Source organism: Equus asinus, chromosome 6 (assembly GCF_041296235.1).
Source record: "Equus asinus isolate D_3611 breed Donkey chromosome 6, EquAss-T2T_v2, whole genome shotgun sequence".
NCBI classification, from domain to species: domain Eukaryota; kingdom Metazoa; phylum Chordata; class Mammalia; order Perissodactyla; family Equidae; genus Equus; species Equus asinus.
In genome coordinates, this window is record NC_091795.1 from 86413102 (window position 1) to 86436253 (window position 23152).

Below are 23152 nucleotides of genomic sequence, written 5' to 3' on the forward strand. Positions count from 1 at the left end.
GGGTATTTTGCCTTTGTTTCTTCAAGAGGTTTGTTGATGTTGGCTGCATGAATTTCTGAAAATAAACAGAAACATTTCTGTGGAATTTAAAAATATTTAGTTTTAAGTGGGAAAAATATTCATCCTTTAAATATTCTCTGCTTTCTCTGAAAGGCAATTCCTAAGTGTTTATCTGTTCTTTTTAAAAAATGGAACCGTGGTCACTAACTGTATGGCCTTTTATTTTTTCCCATTGTCAAAGTTAAAAAGAAGTGAAAATGAGTGGTCTTATTTACCAGAATTGTGTAAAACAATGTAACCAAAAAAATGTGGTTTTGAAATTGCCTTGTCGTTTCCTTCTCTTCTGCCTGTCTGTTCACCTGATTCTGTGTCTACCTTGTCTTATATTTACATGCACTTGTCAACCTACAAAAACAGGGACGAGTTTAAGAGCAACGCGTTTATTTGGGATCAAAGAATTGCAATTTGGGGAGCACAGATTTAGGCAGAAACCCGAATAATGTCCTGATTACGGGAGAGGCGCTCACTTTGATATTCTTATGAGTGTGCAAGTCTGGACTGTGATTAATCTACTTTCTCTGGAGTATCAGGAAGTCCCTTTCTCATGAATTTTAAAGTTATATTTTGATTTTCTACTTGTGGCTCACATCAGCTAATTTTTTTTTTTTTTTTAAAGATTTTATTTTTTCCTTTTTCTCCCCAAAGCCCCCCGGTACATAGTTGTGTATTCTTCGTTGTGGGTTCTTCTAGTTGTGGCATGTGGGACGCTGCCTCAGCGTGGTCTGATGAGCAGTGCCATGTCCGCGCCCAGGATTCGAACTAACGAAACACTGGGCCGCCTGCAGCAGAGTGCACGAACTTAACCACTCAGCCACGGGGACAGCCCCATCACATCAGCTAATTTTAAGAACCTGAATTTTCCTGTCACTTAGTCTGCTCTGGATCAACTGTTAATTGCTGTGTTTAGGAAATTCAAAATAATTTGAGTGGTAGCCTAATCAAAACCTCATTAAGAAGATAAATCTTTTAAACCATTTTTGAATTATTAATGGATTTTGACTTTGGAATTTTCTGAACTCCTGCTATACTCCACTAGTGTATATAATAAGAGAGAAGTTGATAAATGCTTTATGTCATTAATTGATTTTTGTTTGAATCTGTAGTTTCCTTCTTGGGAAGAAATTGCATGCTTGGGCCCTTGAGCTGCCAAAGATTTTCTGTAGTAATTTATTTAGTGGTAAACTATTTGCCCCTTTAATATGCTAAATTATTTTCACATTTCCCCATTTGAGCCCTACTCAAGATCTTTGGGTTGGTCAATGACCTGATGTAAACTGCTCTCAAAGGCTTTGTTAAAGCCTTTAGGCGTCTTAAGGGTCTTTGTAATTCTTAGACCCCGAGTAATGTTCAAAGGAAAGGCATTCATTCAGGGCTGCTGCATATGACCTGTAAGCACAGGCTTCTTTCAAGGGTCCAAGGGAAGTTCGACCCTTGCCACAAAACAAGGGTGGAAATTTGACAGGTAACCGCAGGATAACCTTGAGGATGGCAGTAGAATACTTTTGGAATGTTAGGGTCCTTTTTCCATCCTTTGGCTGCACGTGCGCAAAGTCAGAAATCATGTGGTTGGAGAAGTGAGGGTGCTTGTTATGCCTCCTGCTCACATGTGGGTTGTACACATGGCCCGTCTAGTACCAAGGGAAATCTTTCCTGTGGAAAGGGTTCCTTAAGTAGTTTTAACAGAACAGCCTTCTTTTTTTATTTGAGTTTGTTTTCTGGCTTGGCAAGTACTTCAATTTCTATTAGATTTAGAGCTAGATGAATTTCTTACAGCCTTACCACTGATTGGGTTTCTTTATAAACCCCGTTGTGCTGACCTTTTTATTCATGAGGACACTGCTGGCTGTGGTCCCTGCTTGGTTAGTTACTCTGCTATCCATTCCTCTAACTGCTTATTGACTGATCCTCTAAGGACATCCTCTGCAAAACAGAACTTACTGGAGCTCCTTCAAGACATAGTGTTCTGTATTATTATTCAGGAGATAAGCTGTTGTTTGACAGTTAATACTGAATGTATTTTTATCCACTTGAGTGTTATTGTGAATTTTAAATTCATACCTTTAAGTTGTAAACTTTTCTGCAGATCGTATGTGAGAAAAGGGTGCCATTTGTGTGCAAAGTTCTAATTCACTGATAAAGCACATTTTCTGTGAGAATTTGGAAATGTGTTTAATGTTGATATTCCTTGCTTGATCATTTTCATCTCCAGTGACCCTCTCAAGGTACTGATTCAGCTCTTCTATTCCTTTTCTTGCATCTTCCCTCTCATTGGTACTACTATTTCATATTCCTTTCATAGCTAATATTTTCATCAATCAGCCTCTCATTTTTGTATATTTGCTTCTTTTCCAAACAGAGGATTTCCAAACTTTTGAATATGTACCTTCATACATGCATACTTACTTATTTAGATATTATATACATGACCTATCATATTAATGTAAGTCCATTATGAATTATGTCCCTAAAGTAGAAATTTTAAAGAAATGAGAAAAAGATGAATTTTAACAGGAATAAATAAATTTTCTTTTAAAATGTCATGCTCATTGTTATGGTTCATGCTGCCATTATCTGGTGTCTCAAGCAGAGCACACACTTTAGAGAGAGGAATTGTTAACAGTGAATACAAGTTCCATGGTTCAAATAGTCTACTTGAAATTTTTATTTTTTAACTGGCTTTTTGTCAGACCTGGTTAGAATGGCACTGTTTTCACTTTGTTCTGTGGCTGACCCAAGAATTTGTGCTAGGGGTAGGAGAGGTGATGATTCTGCCTTTTCTTATTTGCTTGGGCTTGCGTTACCAATATTTCATTTAATTTGCAAATTCTTTGCAGGACGCTTTTTAAACCTCTCATCCAATTTGTGAAGGTTAGGTAAAATTAGATAAGATAATCTCTAAATCCACTTAATTTTGTAGTACCAACTTCAGTATGTCACAATATGCTAAGATTGATTGGCTAAGTTAGGGGCACAGGATACCTGATATGTTGTGTGGGTACTGAGACCTTCTGACTTGTGTACTAGAGGACCAGTGTTTCTTAGGGTAGTATGATTAGTAAAGATTTAAGAACTTTTTTAATAAAAATACATATCTTGCATACTGCTTAGGTGAGTGCACCCTGCTTGTAGACCACTAGTCTAAAACTTCAGATTCAATTGAAATGTGGATTGATATCTAGTGAATTTTGGAAAATAAAGAAATTTAGTTGAGATCATTGAAGAAGAAGTTGAATTTTGAAAATCTGAATTACATAAATATTTGTATATTTATTTATATGCCAATAATCATAGATTATTTTGGAAACTCTCAGTTTTGGTCTCTCTCTCCACCTTTCTTTTTCTTCTTTTCTCTTTGTTTTTGGTATTATGTTTTATCTACAGATCATCTTTTATGATTTTTATTTTTTGACTATCTTGCTTTGTTGTGTTATCTAGCCAAAAAAAGAAAATTTTCTGATAAACATTTTTATACAGGTATACTTTGTTCATGTGTAGTATCAAAGTAATCAAAGTATATGAAAGGCCTCTGTAATTTATAAGAAATATTTTATTATCTATGCTTTCTTTTTGAATTAAATTTTGTTCTGATTCTTTCTGTGTGTTCGTTGCTCATAAAAACATATTATTTATCTTTATGTAATATAACCTTTTTTTGTTGAGGAAAAAAGGGATTTTATAAAATTTCCTCATATAATTTGACTATTTTAATCAACAATTTCTACTTTTTAAAAGAAAGTGTATATTTTTAAATGCAAATAAACACATATAATGTGCGTACATGAGCCTCCTTCTTAAACTTAGACATAATAAACTCTAAATATGATTCAATTTTTACCTACTATTTTCATCTTTTTGGTATCTTCCAATTTGATATGTTATTTCATTTGGATTTTGGTAATGTCTGTTTCATTATGATACACATATACACACATTTTTAAAAATTGCATCCTAGTATTATTTCCATTACCACAACATTATCCTATTCTTTTTACAGTATTCTTGGAGGTAATAAGTTTACTGGGAGTTTCTTTCTTTTTGTTTATATAATATGTATACCTGTCTTTTCTACTAAGGATTTAGGGTAGCTACTTTACATTATAATATACATCTACTATACTTTATTTCTACAAGCCTGTATAACACTAGGATAAGAGACAGACATATAACAGACTCATGTATGTACATATTGGCAAGTTAAATCTTCTTATGTAGGAAATCTGTCAGGCACACCCTTTGGCTAATGTTACAGAGGACGGAGTTCTCGGTGTGGTACAGGACTTCTTTGACATATGTACTTAGATACAAATACAGTGTTTGCCACTTTTATTAAGAATTAAATTTAATGTCAAATGACATGAATAAGAATTATCCAGCTGTATAAGGCATTTTGGGATTAATTGGGAAAATTTGGACTGATATTAGATGCTATTAGGGAATTATTTTTGATTAGGTAAAGTATGGTAATAGTAATGTGGCCATGAAAGAGAACTCCTTATCTTTTAGAGATATGTACTGAGATATTTAGGGGCGAAATATCATGATGTCCATAAATTCACTTTATTTACTTTAAAATACTTCAGCCAAAAAAGTTGACTGAAGGATAAATAGCAAAATGTTAATAATTATTTAGATGATGGATATATGAGTGTTAATGACATTCTCTCTACTATTTGGTTGGTTTGAAAATTTTTATAATAAAATTTAAAATCATGATATATTAAAGGAAGGAAAATTTTGTACAATTAAATATAACATTTGTTTTTGTCCTTAAAGGAACCCATTCAGACGTCTGGATATATTTGTAACTTTGAGGATTTAGAAATTAAATCTGTTCTTTTGGATGAGATATTAAAGGTAATTCTTAAAAAACAATTCTATTTCTCTTCTGGCTTGACCGGGATTCAGTTTTGCACCGACAGGATAGCGTCCCAGCCAGGAGTCAGGTGAACCTGGGTCCAGCCCTGGTCTGTCACTTACTTGTGCAGCCTTTAGACAGGTTCCTTCACCTTTGTGACCTTCATTTTCCTTTCCTGTTTACGAGCCTCAGTTTTTACCTCTATAAAACGTGGGTAATAATAGTACCTGTCAGATAGGGTTGTTATTTTATAAGATAATGTGTGAAAGGCACTTAGCACAGGGCTACGGCCAAGAGCTCGAAGTACGGTAGCTGGTTGTTGTTGTCATTGTTTTTAGATTAATAACAAAGACATAGTGAAGAAATAGTTGATAATTTAGTCTTCTTCTGTTTCTAGGATATTTGAGTAACTTTTTGTTTCGAGGTCCACTTTCCTTTCATTGTTTTTGTTTTAGATTTTATAAAGTAATACATTTCTGGGGCCGGCCCTGTGGCTTAGTGGTTAAGTTGGAAGCATTTCACTTTGGTGGCCTGGGTTCATGGGTTTGGATCCTGGGTGTGGATCCACATAGAAAGTAGAGGAAGACTGGCACAGATGTTAGCTCAGGGCTAGTCTTCCTCAGGAAAAAAAAAGAAAGAAAGAAAAAAAATAATCCATTTCTGATTTCAGATATCTTTTTGAACCCCTACATTGGCCTTCATTGATCATTCTTTGGGAATTTTTTTCTCTAAGAATACATTGAGAGCAATTTTACTTTCATTTTATCTAAAGCATTTGCTTTTCCATGTACTATGTTTTTTAGGGGAGGAATTGGGATTTTAAATTTCTAGACATTAGTTGCAGTTTGTAGCATGGTCTGATATGTAAATTGCAGCCTTTTTATTATGAACCAGTTCTTTCCTATGTCATGACCACCCTGCAGTAGCAGGATGGGCCCACACCCAAAATTTGGTTTGGATGTCAAGAGTGATGACCCTACAGACACATCGAAAGGGTGTACAAAGGTTTGTTTCTTACACGATGAGGCTTTTGGGGGAGAAAGGGCAGGCATCTCAAGCTGATCCAGAAATGGTTTGAGAGATAAGGGAAAGGAGGGTGGCTTTGGGTTTTTTTGGTAGTTAGAGGGTGGGCTGGGGTGAGGGTTTCCACGGGTAGGGGCTGGTGTAGTTTGAAATTCCTGCTGATGCCAAAGGATGCAGCACCTGGGCTTTCTTGTCAGCTTGCCCAGAGGTGAGGCAGAGGGGAGGGGCAGGCTTAACAGCTGTCAGCAGTGGAACATCAGCAGTGAAGTCTGAGGCTTTGCTGCAATCTAGGGTTATATAATCCCCAAATTTGACCACTTGGCTCCTCTCTGTGTGGCTAGCACTTCTGCAAAGAGTAAAGGAAAAGATCTAGTCCTTATTTAAGGTATAAGAATTAAACTTGTAAAAGAATTAAACTTGTTTCATCGGCAGTTATTGTCCTTTTTGATTTGAATATAGTAACATCAGAGAATAGTCTCTTCCCCTTTTCCTCTCCTATGAATCAAGATAAATCCTTTTGCCCTCCTCTTTCCTAAAAGATTTATGGTTTGGGAATACCTTTAGAAGATGTGCTTTTGTCAATATCTTTTTAAAAAAACAAAGCCATAGGTGGGTAGAGTCAAAATAAAGTAGCTGCAATACCTTGTCTATTTTTATGTATTATTGATTGATAGAGAGTGAGTGTCTTGAAGCCCCAGCATCTACAAGGGTCTGATACACGTAGCTGGTTCTCAGAAGGTGTTTGTCAAGTTGATTTTTAAAAAATGAATAGTGACTTTATTGCTTTTAAAAAAGTGATACATTGTTATTATATAGAATTCAAGCAGTACAGAAAAGTGCTGAAAATAAAGTAAAAAAACCCATACCACCCCAAATCCCACAACTCAGATATTTTAATCATTAACATTGGATAAACATGAGAACATCGTTTCATACAGCTGTAAGCTGTATGTGGAAAGATAGATTTGATAGATTAGATAAATGAACAGAAGTAATTTTATAAAAATGGCATCATTGGACAGTCTGCTTTGTTTTTCCTCCTCCTTTTTTTTTTGGTGAGGAAGATTGACCCTGAGCTAACATCTGTTGTCAGTCTTCCTCGCCTTGCCTGAGCAAGATTGTCCCTGGGCCAACATCAGTGCCAATCTTCCTCTACTTTGTATATGGGATACCACCACAGCACAGCCCAATGAGTGGTGTGTAGGTCCGTACCCAGGACCTGAACCTGCGAACCCTGGGCTACAGAAGCAGATCATGTGAACTTAAGTACTGTGCCACCAGGCTGGCCCGTACAACCTATGTTTTTAGTATTAAATTTAATTTTAATTTAATAACCTGAAAGTGAATTTAAAGGAATTATAGGACTTTAGATAGCTTTTTTTTTCACCGCAAACAATATCATTTTTCTGGGTTAAGAAAAAACTTATGAAAAACTAAGAGGTTATCACTTTAAAACTACATTTTAATTTTTAACAGTATGGATTCTCCACTCTAAAAGGTGACATTCTTACATTTTCTCCCTCTTTCTCTCCTCTTTTTGGCCATATTATTATTTCTACATTGTCAAGATTTAGAATATTTATATTTTGTTTTGTAACCCCAGTTTCTAGTTGAATATCTTATGTTTAAATGAAAGCTGTTGCCAGTCTTTCCACTTTTCTCTGTATATGAGGTCTTAATTTTGATTAATCTTTTAGTTGGCTGGATTTCATCATCATAGTTTCTTTCGAAAAAGGCTCATAGATGCTGATTACCTTAAGTTTCGGAATGCTTGAGAATGCCTGTGGTGTTGTTGCTTTGATGATTGTATTGACTTTTATAAAGTGTTTTAAAATATATATATTTAAATTGGTTAGGTGTACTTTGATATTCTTGGTACCCCGGGCACATTTTATGGATATGTAATACTGGGCTAAAGAATATCTACAGTACTGTAGCCCAATTTACTGGCAGAGGTTGTTAAACTGTAAGGGAAACCAAGTTCTCCTTGACAGTTTTGTTATCTGACTTACTACGTGCAAAACTGTTAAGAAAAGAATATTGTTGTACCTTGCTTCCCTCTGGGACCTTATCGACCCAGGAAGTATTTAGCTGAACTGTAGATTCCCTTCAGCATACAGTTTTAGGAAATAACGAGTGTCGTACGCTAAAACTAATACAATGTTATATGCCAACTATATTTCAATAGAAAGGGGAAAAAAAGAAAGAACTTGAGACATTTCCTGGAGGACTAGAGAAGAAGGAATGCAAAAGGAAAAGGAAGGGAATTAACATTTACTAAGTCACCTTCATGAGAGGCATCAATGTGTCATTTGTCGTTATGTATTATTGTTCGTTTGTTCTTACAACTGTGCCTGGTAGATAGTACACGGACCTCACTTAGATAAGAAGCCTCTTAGTGGGTGAAATGATTTATCCAAAGTTCATGTGTTCATTGACTCAGCAAATGTTTATTGAGAGCCCATAAAACACAGTTCCTGGCCTGAAGCGGAGTTGTTGGGGAGATAGACGAGAAATTCAGCAACCAGAAAAGGGTTGGGGGTGCTGTGGTTCTGGGTGTATTTCTTCCAAGGTCGGAAGCAAGAGAGCATTGGGTCGCTTCTGAGACTGCGAATAACTGAATCGCACAGCTACGCCTTGTGCTAAATGTTTGATATGTGTTATCATGTTTAGTCCTCACAACTCTAGGAAGTAAGCTGGATTATTACCTCCATTTTTTCAGATGGAGAATCTGAAGCCCGGAGAGATAAGCTAAATTGCCAGGGACACCCAGTTAGCAGTAGGCAAAGGCGTGATTTGACTGGCTGGCTTCGAAGCTGGTGTGTGTAATTAGTAGCACCGGCAGAAATGAGGGAGGGCCTCAGGTTACAAGGGGCCTTGTATGCCTGGCTGTGGAGTTTGGACTGCATCCTGGAATTAGTGCAGAGTGAAGCAGGAAAGTGACATGATTGGGTTTACATTTTCGGAAGATGTCCCTGGCTGCTTGGGTGGGCAGGTTCTAGAAAGAGTTGTCACATAGGCAGCAAGCCATGGAATTAGGATTTCAGCTTAGATCTGTTTGAATCCAGACCTCACGCTCTTTCCATATTACTGCCTCCTTTGTACCCAGGAGTAGCCTAAGAACTTTTCAGTTTGTAGAAACAGTGGTTTAGTTGCAAGGTGAGGAGAAGATGCATGCAGCTCAGTTCACCCTTTTGGAGAACTTTGTTCTCTGGGAGCCATTGCCCTCTTACACATTGGGGCTCTAGTTTTCTTGTATGCTTCATTTTTCCAATATGTAGGATATCCGTGAGTTCATTGTAACTGCTTCTTTCCTTTCTTTGGTCATTGGCTAGCTCTTTCCTGCAAGACTGGCCTCCAATTTTTGGGTTTTTTTTTGCCAGCCTGCTAAATTACAAAAGGGAAGCAGTGATGACAACTAGCCCTTTTTCTTTTCTTTTACCAGTTTGTCTGCTGCCCAACAGCATATGGAGCAACAGTTTCACTGGCCCTGGCAGGGAAAGAGGAGATTAAGGAGTGAGTGGATAGAGGCCCTGCCCATGAGTTTTCTGCTCCAGTGGAGGCCGGAAGGGAGTAGCGCCTGGGGAACAGGGCATTTGAGCTGAGGGAAACAAGGCCACATTCCTGTAAGGGACCTCTGCCACCACTGTCCCCTTTCCCATAGGCAGCCCGAGAGCCTCAGGAGGGACTTCACTTGTGGGTGTTTGCTGATAACTCAAGAGACCCGCACATGGGAATTTCTCTTCTTCCCACTTTTGCTTACGATATGATGCAGTAGTTTTTGTTTTGTTTCACTGTAAAAAAAATAAACACATACTCTAAAGGCAACTATTAGAATTTCTTTCTTTCCATCTTTACTTTTAGAATCCAGAACATCCAAATAAGGATTATATAATTAACTTTGAGATTCGGTCCCTGCGAGATAGTCGAGCATTGATTGAGAAGGTTGGAATTGAAGATGCATCTCAATTCATAGAGGACAATCCACATCCCCGACTCTGGTATTTAAAAAAAATCCTCTCAAAACGTCAGGTATATGCTTGTAACATCTCGGCTCTGTCGGTCCTGCTCTCGTACTGGCCTCCTGATGGGATTAGACCTCTGGTCATGCACTTCTTTTTAAAATATAGAAATTCATTTTAGATTTGGAAGTACTCAACGTAAGCATACTATTATATGAAAAATGCTTAAATGTGTGAAAATAATCACTTCCCACCATGTTTCACTAGAAACAATGGGTATAATAATTGAATTTTGATTCAAGCCTTGTTCAAGCCATTTGCAATAGGCTTTTCCGTTTCTGTTTTTAATAAAGGCGCCTACTGGCTGAAGCAGCTCTTCAGAAGCTAGATTTGCACACTGCGGAGCAAGCATTTGTGCGCTGCAAAGATTACCAAGGCATTAAGTTTGTGAAGCACCTGGGCAATCTACAGAGTGAGTCCATGAAGCAGGCTGAAGTGGCTGCTTACTTTGGCAGATTCGAAGAGGCTGAGAGAATGTATCTTGATATGGACAGAAGGTGAGAAAAGAGGGTGCAGTCATCTGGAGCACCTCTAGAGCTTGTGATTTGGTTACAAGTGAGGAATGTAAAATAGACGAAATACATTTCTTTTAGAAAATAATTTCAGTTTGGATTACAACCTAGATATTCTACATGATTCTCGTTAATTTATGTTTTGTCAATTGGGGGCAGCTTTCTTCTCCATGGCTGGCCATGAGAGATTTTTTTTCATTTGGTAGGAAAAAATCATATGACTACAGAGAATGGGGGCTCTTATTTATTACACAGCTCATTATTTGGGTTCTCTTTTTTGGTTTAGGCTGTTATTTAATGTTGAGTTCTCAAGGAGCATGAAAAAAATCAAAGGTATTTAGGGGTTGAGTTTTATTCTTTACATTTCATTTTTATTTGCATAAAATAATGCATGAACTTCATTTCAGCTCTAAACATTATGTCTCATTTTCATTAATATTATTTGTAATTCCAGGAGATCCCTGGTACAACTTAAACCCTGAAAAGAAAAATAAAATCAAACCTGTGTTTATAGGTTTGGTTTTGAAATAAACCTGATCATGTCTAACAAATTGATGAAATAGTTATTATTTAAATCATTATTTTACTAAGTGAATTGCAAGTCCAGGAAAATAAAAGGCAGGAAACTGTTCCTTTTCCCTATTCCAGGTTCTCCCCATTGCCTCTTCCCTGCTCAGGCTAAGTTTCTAAAATGTTTGGAGAGTTACCGTGACTGTCTTTTCACTGCTGAGTATTCTCGGTACCCTAGAATTGAACCTAGCACATAGTAGGTGCTTGATAAATATTTGTTAGATGAATGAATGGGTGAACAAATGAATGAATGGATGCTATTATTTGTAGAGATCTTGCTATTGGCCTCCGGCTGAAATTGGGAGATTGGTTTAGAGTACTCCAACTCCTGAAAACTGGATCTGGTGATGCGGATGACAGTCTCCTTGAACAAGCTCACAATGCCATTGGAGACTACTTCGCTGATCGACAAAAGTGGTAGGTTACCTATCTGGACCACCTCATCCATTCCTCCAGCTTAAAATGTTGCTGCCTGAGTACTTCCCTGTGAAATAATGCTAGAGAAATGAGGACCGTCCTCCTCGATCCTAAAATTCAAATAGCTCTAGATTCACACTGGAGAGCAAGAGATCCCTCAAGTGGTTAGATGAGTGTTGTAAAACCGTGGAGTTTCCAAATGCACAAAACTTGCACTTCACTCTGGGCAGCTTTCTACTGTTTGAGACCACACTGTGCAATTCTAAGACATTAGATGATTTATTTCTGAAGAATGTAAAAAAAGTATTTTGTATTTGCTTATTTTGTTGTTATAGATTATTTTCAGAAATCATTGGTTTTATTCTTAAGTTTTCATTTTGATCAATATACTTATGTCAGTGTTTGGAAGAACGACTGTAGGTCAGATTAAAACTATTTCTTAAGAATAGTCAAAGAATGTTGCAACTAAAATATGCTACACATTCTTTAGATTTTTTTTTTTTTCAATTTAAATGCTTCAAAGACATTCTGTAACTGAAGATGATGACTAGAGTATACTAGTACTGGTAATTCTGATGAAGGAACATTTTTGGTGAAAGCGCTCATTTATCAGGAGATTCACATTAGTGTTTGAAAGTTTTCATTCTTTCTCTCCATAGGTTGAATGCTGTACAATATTATGTACAAGGCCGGAACCAGGAGCGCTTAGCGGAATGTTACTACATGTTAGAAGATTATGAGGGGTTGGAGAATCTTGCCAATTCACTTCCAGAACACCACAAGTTGCTTCCAGTAGGTATTGCACATTTTAGTTTTTGGAGTTGTTAGGTTACTTTATAAGGTATTTTAATGTTATGATCAGGAAATGTCCTCTGCAACAAAGAAAGTTAAAAATTACTCTATAATCTTACAGTTCCTTAGACATGGAATGATGCTTTTAATTATTAAAACAATCTATCAGTATTACAGAGTGCTTGAAAATGGAAGGAAGAATCAGTCCTGTTCCGACTACTTTAACATGATCACAGTCTTGTGCAGTCTCATCAGTTTTATAAAATCGCTTTTAAAGGTTAGCAGAGGGCCAGGCCGGTGACGTAGTGGTGAAGTTCACACGCTCTGCGTGGGCGGGCCGGGGTTCGTGGGGCCAGGGTTCCCAGGTGTGGACTATCCACCACTCATCAAGCCATGCTGTGGTGGCATCCCATATATAAAATAGAGGAAGATTGGCACAGATTTTAGCTCAGGGACAATCTTCCTCAGGAAAAAAAAAGTTAACTGAACCCATGAGATATTTACAGATGAAATGATATGTTGTCAGAGATTTGCTTCAGAATAATCCAGGGTGGGTCTGGGGAGTAGTGTGTGTATGTGTACATTTGAAATTTACTATAAAAAAAGTTTTAAGAGATAGCTTGACTTTTATTAGGTTATATTACCAGTAAAGTATTTAATGTTAAGAAAGAAATGAAAAGCAGAGTTCTCTGTAGTTCCTTTTGAATGTTCTTTTAAAGGCTTTTTAAATTAATTGTCGAATAATGTATGAGTTTGTATTTTATTTATCTGAAGTGTAAATCACTGAGCTGTCCAATACCTATAGAGTCAGCAGCTGTCAACTGCAGGGTCTGGACATATATCAGTGGTGAGTTCTGCCACAAAAATTTTGTCTATTAAGTATAGAATTCTGATAATTCCGTTTTCTCTGTCATGAATTACAGCAGTTATCCCCGTAACAATGGCATGTTCATGCACCGTGTTCTCAGTCCTGTGTGTTTTCTTGAGTAGGAAGGAAATTAAATTACTTATATACTAGTAATTATGAAACTACTTATAACCCTGGGTGTGGGGACAGTGTATCACACGTACATATATATTCATAGGACAAAGATGTTAGGAAATTACACCAGAATATTGAGAGAGGTTTCTTATGGGCAGTAAGATTATGAGTAGCTTTACTTTTTCATATTTTCCAATTTTTTTCCCATAATAATGTATTACTTTATAATCAGAAAAATAAAAGCATTGCTGTCTAAAAGGATAACAAGATACAAAATGTACTTTTATGCTAGTTTCCCAAAATCTTTTAGAAGTCGGGGTGGGGAGAAAAACTCTGGCCAATTCGATATCCAGAAAGAAAAAAAATTGATTTTCTGAAAATGGAGAATACAGCCAAACGAGTATGACTGGTTTTTGTGTGGCTCCCTCTCCCTGCTGCCACCCTCCAAGGCGGCTCTGTTTTGTGTCTAGCTTCCTGAACTAATGAATGGCCAGCTTGTCTGGGGCATTTCTTTATAGAAGTATTTGAGCTCTGTGAATGCGAGGTTTCCTTAAGCCTCTAATTGATGATTGAATATTCTGTCAATTGCCTTAAAGGTTTTTCCACCCGCTAGTGGGGGGTTTGTTTTGGAGCTTGCTATTTCTATAAACTAGCAACTGAACTGAAAGAAGAAAAGAGGGCAGTATCTTCAGGACCAGGTTAAAAATCAGATGCGTGGTGTGAGCTGGTGAAGCCCTAGTTTTATAGATGGTGATACCTCAGCATCCTTTCTGGTTTGTAGCCTCTGCCCCTATGTCCATTGAAAAGGACAATCACAGTAACCACCAGTAAATTTAATATCCATATGTCCCTATGGAGTTTTGTAAATTAAAATATAAGTGATTTCCTTGGTCTGTGAAATCTGATAGTATTGTTTTGTACTTACAGGAAATAGCACAAATGTTTGTGAGAGTTGGAATGTGTGAACAAGCAGTGACTGCATTTTTGAAATGTAATCAGCCAAAGGCAGCAGTAGATACCTGTGTGCATCTCAACCAAGTAAGGAACTGGAAATTAGAGTCACCATGGTCAGCCTTTAAAGATTGTTGCCAATATAAGGGTTGGACGGCTTGAGACGAAGTTTGTGAAAGGAGCCAGATATTCTTTTACTTAGTTGAGGACAAGAAAATGGAGTTTGCACTTACCTCTTGAAGTGCTACCATTAAGGGTGACCCACTAACTCCATATGGGAACATGAAGAAACCTGTGCCTTTAGTCTGGCAAGTTTTTGTGTGGAAGTAATTTCATAATTTTCTGCATTTTATTAGGGTTGGGTTTTGTTTCCAAAGAAGGACCAGTTAATGGTCATTGCAAGAGGAAGGAATTGAGTTACTTTTATCACTATTTATTTTGGCAAATCTATTTTCCTTTCCCTTTATAGAAAACGAATATTTGATATTTTTAAGAGCTGAGATTTAACTAAAAGTATAGAATTGTTGTTGAAATTGTTGACAATCATTGTATTCTTTTAAGTGTTTTCTTAAAGTATTTTGTAAAGCTCCATTTGCTTTATAAAAATAACTTTTAAATGTTAAATCTGATAGGACATTTTATTAACTGAAGTTATGTATTTTGTATTACTATAAACAAATATATCTTTTTCTCATTCATAGTTTGTACAAAATTAGAATTATAAGATGAATGTGATTATAAACTTTGAAGCTTTCCTTTTCAGATGTACTTCTTAAGCAAATCAAAGTCTTAGATCATTTAGTCATTTAGACACATATTTAACTTAGAAAACTTATAATTGCTCTGATTTTAATTTAAGTGATTTTTAAAAACATATCGGTTTTTAATTTTGGCACAGTGTTATCTATTATTGTAAAGTGTTATCTATTATTGTAAGTTTTATTTTGTGAATTTTATGACATGTGACTGTAAATGCCTGGGTAACTGAATGGTATTATTTTTTCCCCAGTGGAACAAAGCTGTTGAATTGGCTAAAAATCATAGTATGAAAGAAATTGGATCCCTTTTAGCGAGGTATGCATCTCATTTATTGGAAAAGAATAAAACTCTTGATGCCATAGAACTCTACCGGAAAGCCAATTACTTTTATGATGCTGCTAAACTGATGTTTAAGGTAATGTAATAATCTTGGTGAGTATTTAGTTTGTTCTAGTTACTAGTGTTTTCTTATATACTAAAGAATACATTTTCCATTTTCTTTGGAAACAAATATTTATTATAGCAAAACCCCTCTGGTTTTATTACTACTATAACTATGCATTGTCTTAGTATTCTTACCTTTTACAAACAGGGCTATTTATTAATAGTAGCACCTTTTGATAGCTAAACAGTTGTATATATGCTTAACACTGAAGTTAACAAAGAATTATAGAATTTTCAGGGACCATAAAATACAAATTCTCTTACCTGGGAATTAAATCTTGTTGATAGTAGAATTTTGAGTTCTTTAAATGTATGTTTTAAAGACATTACACTTCTCATAATATGCATTTGGAGGAAAAATGACCAGTATAGTATTAATGTATTCCAATTTTACATTCTATTCTATTCTTTTCCCATTTGATTTAATGAAAAAGGAAAAATTTCCCTCAGAATCATCTAAATACATTAAACTTTCTGAAGGATGTACCATGTTAAAGCACTCTTATTGTTGTGTACTTGGAACATTATTTTTAAAATCTCTTTGTTATGGAAAATACTGCCCATTCTGTGAAAGTTTTCTTTATTCTGACTTGGTTATTTAACTGTATCTGTTATTTTCTATGATTGTTAAGAGTTCTAACTCCAAGAGCTAAATACTAAGGAAAAAACTACATACCTATCAATACTAAGGAAAAGAAATGGGTTTTAAAATATTTATCATAAATAGGTGGTTTTTGTATTCCATCCTGACTTTACTCCTTTTTTTTAGAGACTCAAATTTCAGAAATGATTATATTTATACAAATGTAGACTAATAAATATCTTCCCCAAATCTTTAAATGTTTACAGATTGCAGATGAAGAGGCAAAGAAAAGAACTAAACCTTTACGTGTGAAGAAGCTGTATGTCCTGTCAGCGTTACTAATAGAGCAATACCACGAACAGATGAAGAATGCCCAGCGAGGGAAAGTTAAAGGGAAGGGTTCAGAGGTAAACGACATTAAATCATCTGAAGTATTTAAGAAAAAAGCCTATCAAGCTTCTCTTTATGGACAGGTCATTTAATTTGCTTGTTTGCATTTATTTTCTTAAATGATATGAGAAAGAGGAATGACTGTTTTGGAATTAGTGCTCAAATTTAGAAATCTCTACTTGGAAATAGTGAAAATTATACTTTCTGCAAGACTAATCTGTTGTCTTTGTTTTAATTATTTCCTTCTTAGTAAATCCTTTCTAATCAGTGAGTTTTAAAAACTTTCCTAGAATATGTGTATTATTTGATGTATAAATGAATTATTCTCTTACTAACTTAAAGTTTAATCAATTCATTTTAAAATTTGATCATACCACAGGGAGAATCCTTTCACAATGCATGTCTATCAAATTGCCACGATGTATGCTTTAAATATCTTATAATTTTATTTGTCAGTTATACCTCAATAAAGCTGAAGAAAAAAGTGTGATCATGGCAGTTTAACAAAATATGAATTATATTGGAGTAATTAAGTCTGTAGTGACAGTCTTGTGATGATAAAATCTGCTAATCTGGATATTTCACTGTATAACAGTTTCAGGAGCTCTCTTCACTGGAAGGACCATTGTTAGAGTCGCGCTGACAGAAAGTGTGGGTCTGCTTTCCTTGTAGGCCACTTCCGCTTTGGCTGGTTTGCTGGAAGAGGAAGTTCTGTCCACAGCAAGTCGCTTCACAGACAATGCTTGGAGAGGGGCTGAGGCTTACCACTTCTTCATCCTGGCCCAGAGGCAGCTCTACGAGGGCTACGTGGACACTGCGCTGAAGACAGGTGGGCTGTTCCCTAACGCGGAGAATTGACTCAAAATTACAGGCGGAAATGAAGGGCCAGCTCCCTCTATATGCTCTTAAATTAATTTCAAGAACACTTTTTTCTATGGATTTATTTTTATATGTTTGAGATTTGCTATCTATAATTTGTTTTGTGCATTCCCCTTTTTGAAGTTCTTATTTTTTAATACAGAGAAAGCAATACATATGGTTCACAGAAAAACCAGGAATTTGAAATAAGCAAAAAGAACATTTACAGCGTTCACTATTCTATCCATTCAAAGTCAAACACTTAATAGCCCAGTCCATATCCTTTTGAGTGTGTGTATATAAATAATTTGTTTTTTTTACAGTATTGGGAATATGGCAGGTCATACTTTTGTGTACTTTTTAAAAAACATAATATGTTGCAAAATATTTCCATATCAGTAGATAGATTTCTATAGCATGTAACTTTTTTTATAAAAATGATACTTATGTAACAATTTTAACCAAAACAGAAAAAAATACAAAGAAAAAAGTAAAATAATCTAATAATTTGGAAAATATATCTTAAAAACTTGGAGGTAATCATTGCTAACATTTGGGTGAACTTCTTTTTAGACTTTATCCACGTGTATAAAATTGTATACAGTTTGACTTAATGTAGCATCATACGATATACGTTGTTCAGGAGCTTGCTTTTTACCCTCGACAGTTATCTTTGCAGTTATCTTTCCAAGTTGGTAAACATAGATCTGTGTCATCATTTTTATTGCTACATAATATGCCATTGTATTTATATACTATAATTTATAGAAGCTTATTTACATGCAGTATCAGCATCTTCATTTCTGGATTAATGATATTCTAGAGTTCAGATATATTAACTCCAAAAGAGCATAATTATGAGAATTATGTTTTAAACCAAAGCATATGAAAGACTAAACCATTATAGTGCTTTCAGATGGGCATAACAGCAGTGCAGGCGCTGTCACCCTCCATCCTGGCCTTCCCGTGTCACATTGGTTGGGCCACTGTGAAATCACCAATCAGTTGCTCGTGTCATCACCAACATACATCACACCCTAATATATCCTCAATCTATATCATAATGGCATGATCTTTAAGAGAAATCTTTTAGAGAAATTCTTTTATTTGAGTGTTTCTGGCATTCTATAGCGATGGTTTTTCTTTTTTCATTATTTTTGTAAGAGTTCTTTAGAGATTATACCCTCAGCCAATGTATTGATTTTCCTTAGAATTTATAAGTTATAATTATTTATCCTCTCTAAGCTTCAGTTTCTTTTTGTGAAAAGTGGGGATGATAGTATCTCCTTCACAGGGTTGTTTTAAGGATTAAGTGAGAAATTCATGAAAAGAAAATTCACTTATTACAGCGCCTGACATTGTGAGCCCTCAAGAAGTGGTAGCCACGATGATGATATTAATAGTGGTTTTATACAGTCCTATAAATCCGTCTTTTACTTTATATATTTCACTTAGGGGTCCTGCTCAGGAAGTTCTTCACTGGAAGGTTATTAAATATTATGTTTTATTATAACTTCTTAGTTACCCTAAATACATTTATTAAAACCTTATTCTTTCCCCACAGATTGGAAATTCTACCTCCATGAAACTAAATTTACACATATTCTTAATCTCTTCTTAGACTGTTATTTTCTAGTCACGAGTTTCTGTGTCAGTACTGCCCTCTTACTTACCTTACTTTTACATTTTAATATTTTGACTTTCACTTCCTTCATTACTCTTCTTTTTTTTTTTAAAGATTTTTTTTATTTTTTCCTTTTTCTCCCCAAAGGCCCCCCCCCCCCGGTACATAGTTGTATATTCTTCGTTGTGGGTCCTTCTAGTTGTGGCATGTGGGACGCCGCCTCAGCGTGGTCTGATGAGCAGTGCCATGTCCGTGCCCAGGATTCGAACCAACGAAACACTGGGCCGCCTGCAGCGGAGCGCACGAACTTAACCACTCGGCCACGGGGCCAGCCCCCTTCATTACTCTTCTTTTTGAAAAAAATTTGGGGGGCTGGCCCCCTGGCCGAGTGGTTAAGTTCGTGCGCTCCGCTGCAGGCGGCCCAGTGTTTCGTTGGTTCGAATCCTGGGCACGGACATGGCACTGCTCATCAGACCACGCTGAGGCGGCGTCCCACATGCCACAACTAGAAGGACCCACAACGAAGAATATACAACTATGTACCGGGGGGGGGGGGGGCTTTGGGGAGAAAAAGGAAAAAATAAAAAAAATCTTTAAAAAAAAAAATTGGGGGTATTCTCTTGCATTTCTTCATCCAGATTAACTTTAGAATCTTTTTTTAGTCTGGAAGGTGTTTCAATGAAGTCCCATTGGGTTTTGAATTGGGATTGCATTAATTTAATGTGTTATTAATGGGATCATTGATATGTTTACAATATTGAGTTTTCTCATCCAGAAACATCAATTTTTTAAAACTATATATTTGTCTTCTCTCTAGAGTTCTGTAGTTTTCTTCTTGTATACTCTGAATATTTCTTTTGCAGTTTCTTTCTATTTTTGTTGTCATTAGCAATGGGACTATAAATTTCTTTTTCAAATTGTTTATTAGTTATACATAGGAATCATTTTTATTTTTATGTGTTTACTTTATAACTGACCATTTAATTTTAACTGATTTATATACAAATTATTCACTGTTTAAAATAGTTGTATTTTATATAATTTATGCACAATTTCTAGACTTATAAGATAAATTAGACCTTTAACTTGAGATTCTCCACCTACTGGGTGAAGATATCCACATACTTCAATATTCTTGTCAGTGATAAAATGATCTGAAACAATGTATGCCCTGTAAATTATTGCCTATGAACCTATGAAATTAGAGGGTATTATTTATTGTAACTGAATGAATGAATTTTTGGTAAATTTCTTCCATTGAACTTTGTTGTAAATACTTGACCCAGTTTACAGGAATCGAATTGTAAAATATATGAATATATTGTTTTAAATTACTTTATGAAATGCCCAATATACTGTAACAAGATATTTTTAAGATTGTAAGGTCTAGAGAAGGAAAAAGATACAATTTGGTTACCAATCTGATATTAATTCTACAGTGCATTTTTAGGAAAGAGATTATATCTCCAGTATAGAAAAATTAAAAATAAGATGTGGTTAGCTGTCAAAATAAATTGTCTGAACTGACAACTTAGAGGCTCATTTTCACTTCTTTTTTCTCAACATTCTATTGTTTCAATAAGACAAACAGAAAAGCAATAATCTGTTCAAAGAAACACAAATAGAAAACATATGATTTTATAACTTTTTTTTTTACAAAAGGGAGCAAGATATTGTCTTGAGAATTATGACTAACACAGTATAATATTAATTTACTTTTTCTGGAATGCCACAGAAATTTCTAACATGTTTATATGGAACAAAAGATGCGTGTTTCGACGCCAGATTTCTTTGTCTGTGTGTATGTGCATGATGTGGTGGTGGTGATTTTTGTAGGACCAGAGCTGTTGGCTGGCATTACAGAACCCTGGAAATCACGTAGCCTGCTTCCTCCCACTAGTGCTGCCATCTCCCGCAGTGGTTTGCTTTCAGTGTGCTAAGGTTCACGTGGGTTAAACTACCGCAGCTGGCATGGATTCTCTCCCATGTATGTTCATGGTATCATGATTACTTTTCAAAATCCACGTTGTCTTCTCTTTCCCAGCTCTTCACCTGAGAGACTATGAAGACATCATCCCTGCCGTTGAGATCTACTCTCTGTTAGCACTCTGTGCGTGTGCCAGCAGAGCTTTTGGTACTTGTTCAAAAGCTTTTATTAAACTCGAATCTTTAGAGACCCTCAGTTCAGAACAGAAACAGCAATATGAAGATCTTGCTCTAGAAATCTTCACCAAACATACTCCAAAAGATAACAGAAAATCGGAGCTGGACAACCTTCTTGAAGGGTATGCTAATTTTAATTAGTAGATGTCACTCTACCTTATTAGAAGCTTGGATTTCTATATGTATAATAGTGCATAGTAATTATTAAAGCGCTAAATTTTGAAGTAATTTACCTTAACATTTTACCCTATTTTATTTAGTCTTACAAGCATATTAATGCTTTATTTTCTCATTGTAAGAAAAGTTTTAATTTGGAGTTTACCTTGAAATCTTTTTCATTCTTCAGTTTTTAAAGTGTAAGAAATAAAGTTTTAAGTCATTAGAGGTTTCAAAGTATAATTAAATTGTTTTTCCTCTTATTTTTACAGAGGGGAAGGGAAACTGCCAACATGTGTTGCCACAGGAAGCCCAATCACCGAATATCAGTTCTGGATGTGCAGTGTATGCAAGCACTGTGTGCTGGCTCAGGAGATCAGTAACTATAGCTTCTGTCCCTTATGCCACAGTTCAGTGGGATAAAGAAGTGACAAACTGCGTAAAATTGTGAAATATATGTAGCAAATATATATAGCTGTAACTGTATATATAATAAGGTTGACTTCCATATGTTTTTATAAATATATATAGACTTCCATATGTTTTTATATATATATAATTTTGTGTAAAAATACAACTGTGAAATGATGCTGGTTTTCAATAAAACATGTGGAAATCAACCTTATTTTCTGTCTGTCTGTCTATCTTGTGGTTGGTTACATGATGCTATGGAAATACTCCGAATGGGAAATTTTTTCTCACACTGTCAAGGTTACTAATTCCTTAAAAAATCTTGGTGGGGGCGGGGACAGGGGAAGTATAAGAGTGGGGCAAAGTTGAGTTTAGGGAATTGATATAACCTGTATTAGAAGGAGGTTAAACAACTATAAGACTGAAATGAGCTCTAACTCTTGCTGTATTTAATTAAATAAGTTGTGGAATGTCTTCTCTATTTCATTTTCAGAAGTGAAGAGAAGGCATTTTGAGACATTTTCTACATTGTTTCTAATAGCTTTATTTTTTATATAGCTTTTCCTTTGTTATCTACCCTTTTAGTCTCATCTAAGAGATGGCATTTGGCATTTACTCTTCGTGTTATTGTGCAGAAAACTTGGCTCTATATCAATTTATACAAAACATCCATTTTCTAGTTACAGTTTCAGTTGAAACATTGCCACCAAGCTGGACCCTTGAATAAGCAGCTCTCGGGCTGTAGGGAGTGATTCTTTCTTGATACGCATCTGTTTTGACTTATTATCATTATTTAAAAAAGAACAAATTGTAATCAGTAATTGGTAATTTCTTACCTGTTTTATGTAGCTAATAATGTTCTCCATTTATTTCTAATGAACTTACATCTTCTCATTTTGTGGCTGCAGACCAGACTCTAGCACAATTTCATCAAGATTATTTGCTGAAGTTTGGCTCATGTTTAGTGGAGGCAATAAATAAAGAGAAATATGCAACATTGTTATTGCAGCTGCAATACTTAGGTCAGTTAACTCTCTCAATGTGATATGATTTTGGTCTTTTAGAGACAAATTAAGCCTGTTGCAGACTGAGAATAGTGAGCTATGAGAAGAGGTTTAGAGCCTACATGAGTTTATGACAGCGGGCTCATGTGCCTAAATAAAATGAGATCAGAAGTCTTAGAAGTCTCTGTCTGTGTTTGTGTGCCTTGTGGGAAGTTACCTTGATATAATAGCAGCCTCACTACCAAGCAAGCCATTCTAGAGGTCGTGGAACAGAAAGGGTTATAAACCAAATGAGGATGCTCAAACTGCATTGTTTATTGAATCAATTTGAAACATGCAGTAAGGAACAAGGAGAAAGTGAACACTATTAGGATAAGGTGCCAGTGGGGTAGAAAGATTATAGTATCTGAATCCTCATTTATATATTTTTCTTATCTCCTGGTTGTCTACCTCATCAGCTTCTCCCTGATAGTGTGATTATGAGGAGGACCAGAGTTGAGGTTGGAGCCAGGGGACCCAATCAGATGGAATGTGTCACAGGCCAGTGATGCACACTTGCTCTATAGTAGAAGCTCT

The 23152-nt window shown here is 35.8% G+C and overlaps 1 protein-coding gene across 2 annotated transcripts in view; it reads left to right on the top strand.

Annotated features, from left to right (window-relative positions):
- Nucleotides 1–22754, top strand: part of WDR35 (WD repeat domain 35) — a 56241-nt gene extending 33487 nt beyond the window's left edge. For both annotated transcript variants that reach the window (XM_044771987.2, XM_014848041.3), the window contains 11 exons: nt 4834–4914; nt 9803–9939; nt 10254–10457; nt 11313–11459; nt 12119–12251; nt 14161–14271; nt 15194–15358; nt 16237–16377; nt 17033–17189; nt 20887–21127; nt 21434–22754. In XM_044771987.2, coding sequence (XP_044627922.2) covers nt 4834–4914; nt 9803–9939; nt 10254–10457; nt 11313–11459; nt 12119–12251; nt 14161–14271; nt 15194–15358; nt 16237–16377; nt 17033–17189; nt 20887–21127; nt 21434–21584 — 1668 coding nt within the window. In that variant the 3' untranslated portion in view covers nt 21585–22754. The remainder of the gene's footprint in view (nt 1–4833; nt 4915–9802; nt 9940–10253; nt 10458–11312; nt 11460–12118; nt 12252–14160; nt 14272–15193; nt 15359–16236; nt 16378–17032; nt 17190–20886; nt 21128–21433) is intronic.
- The last annotated feature ends 398 nt before the right edge of the window (nt 22755–23152 follow it).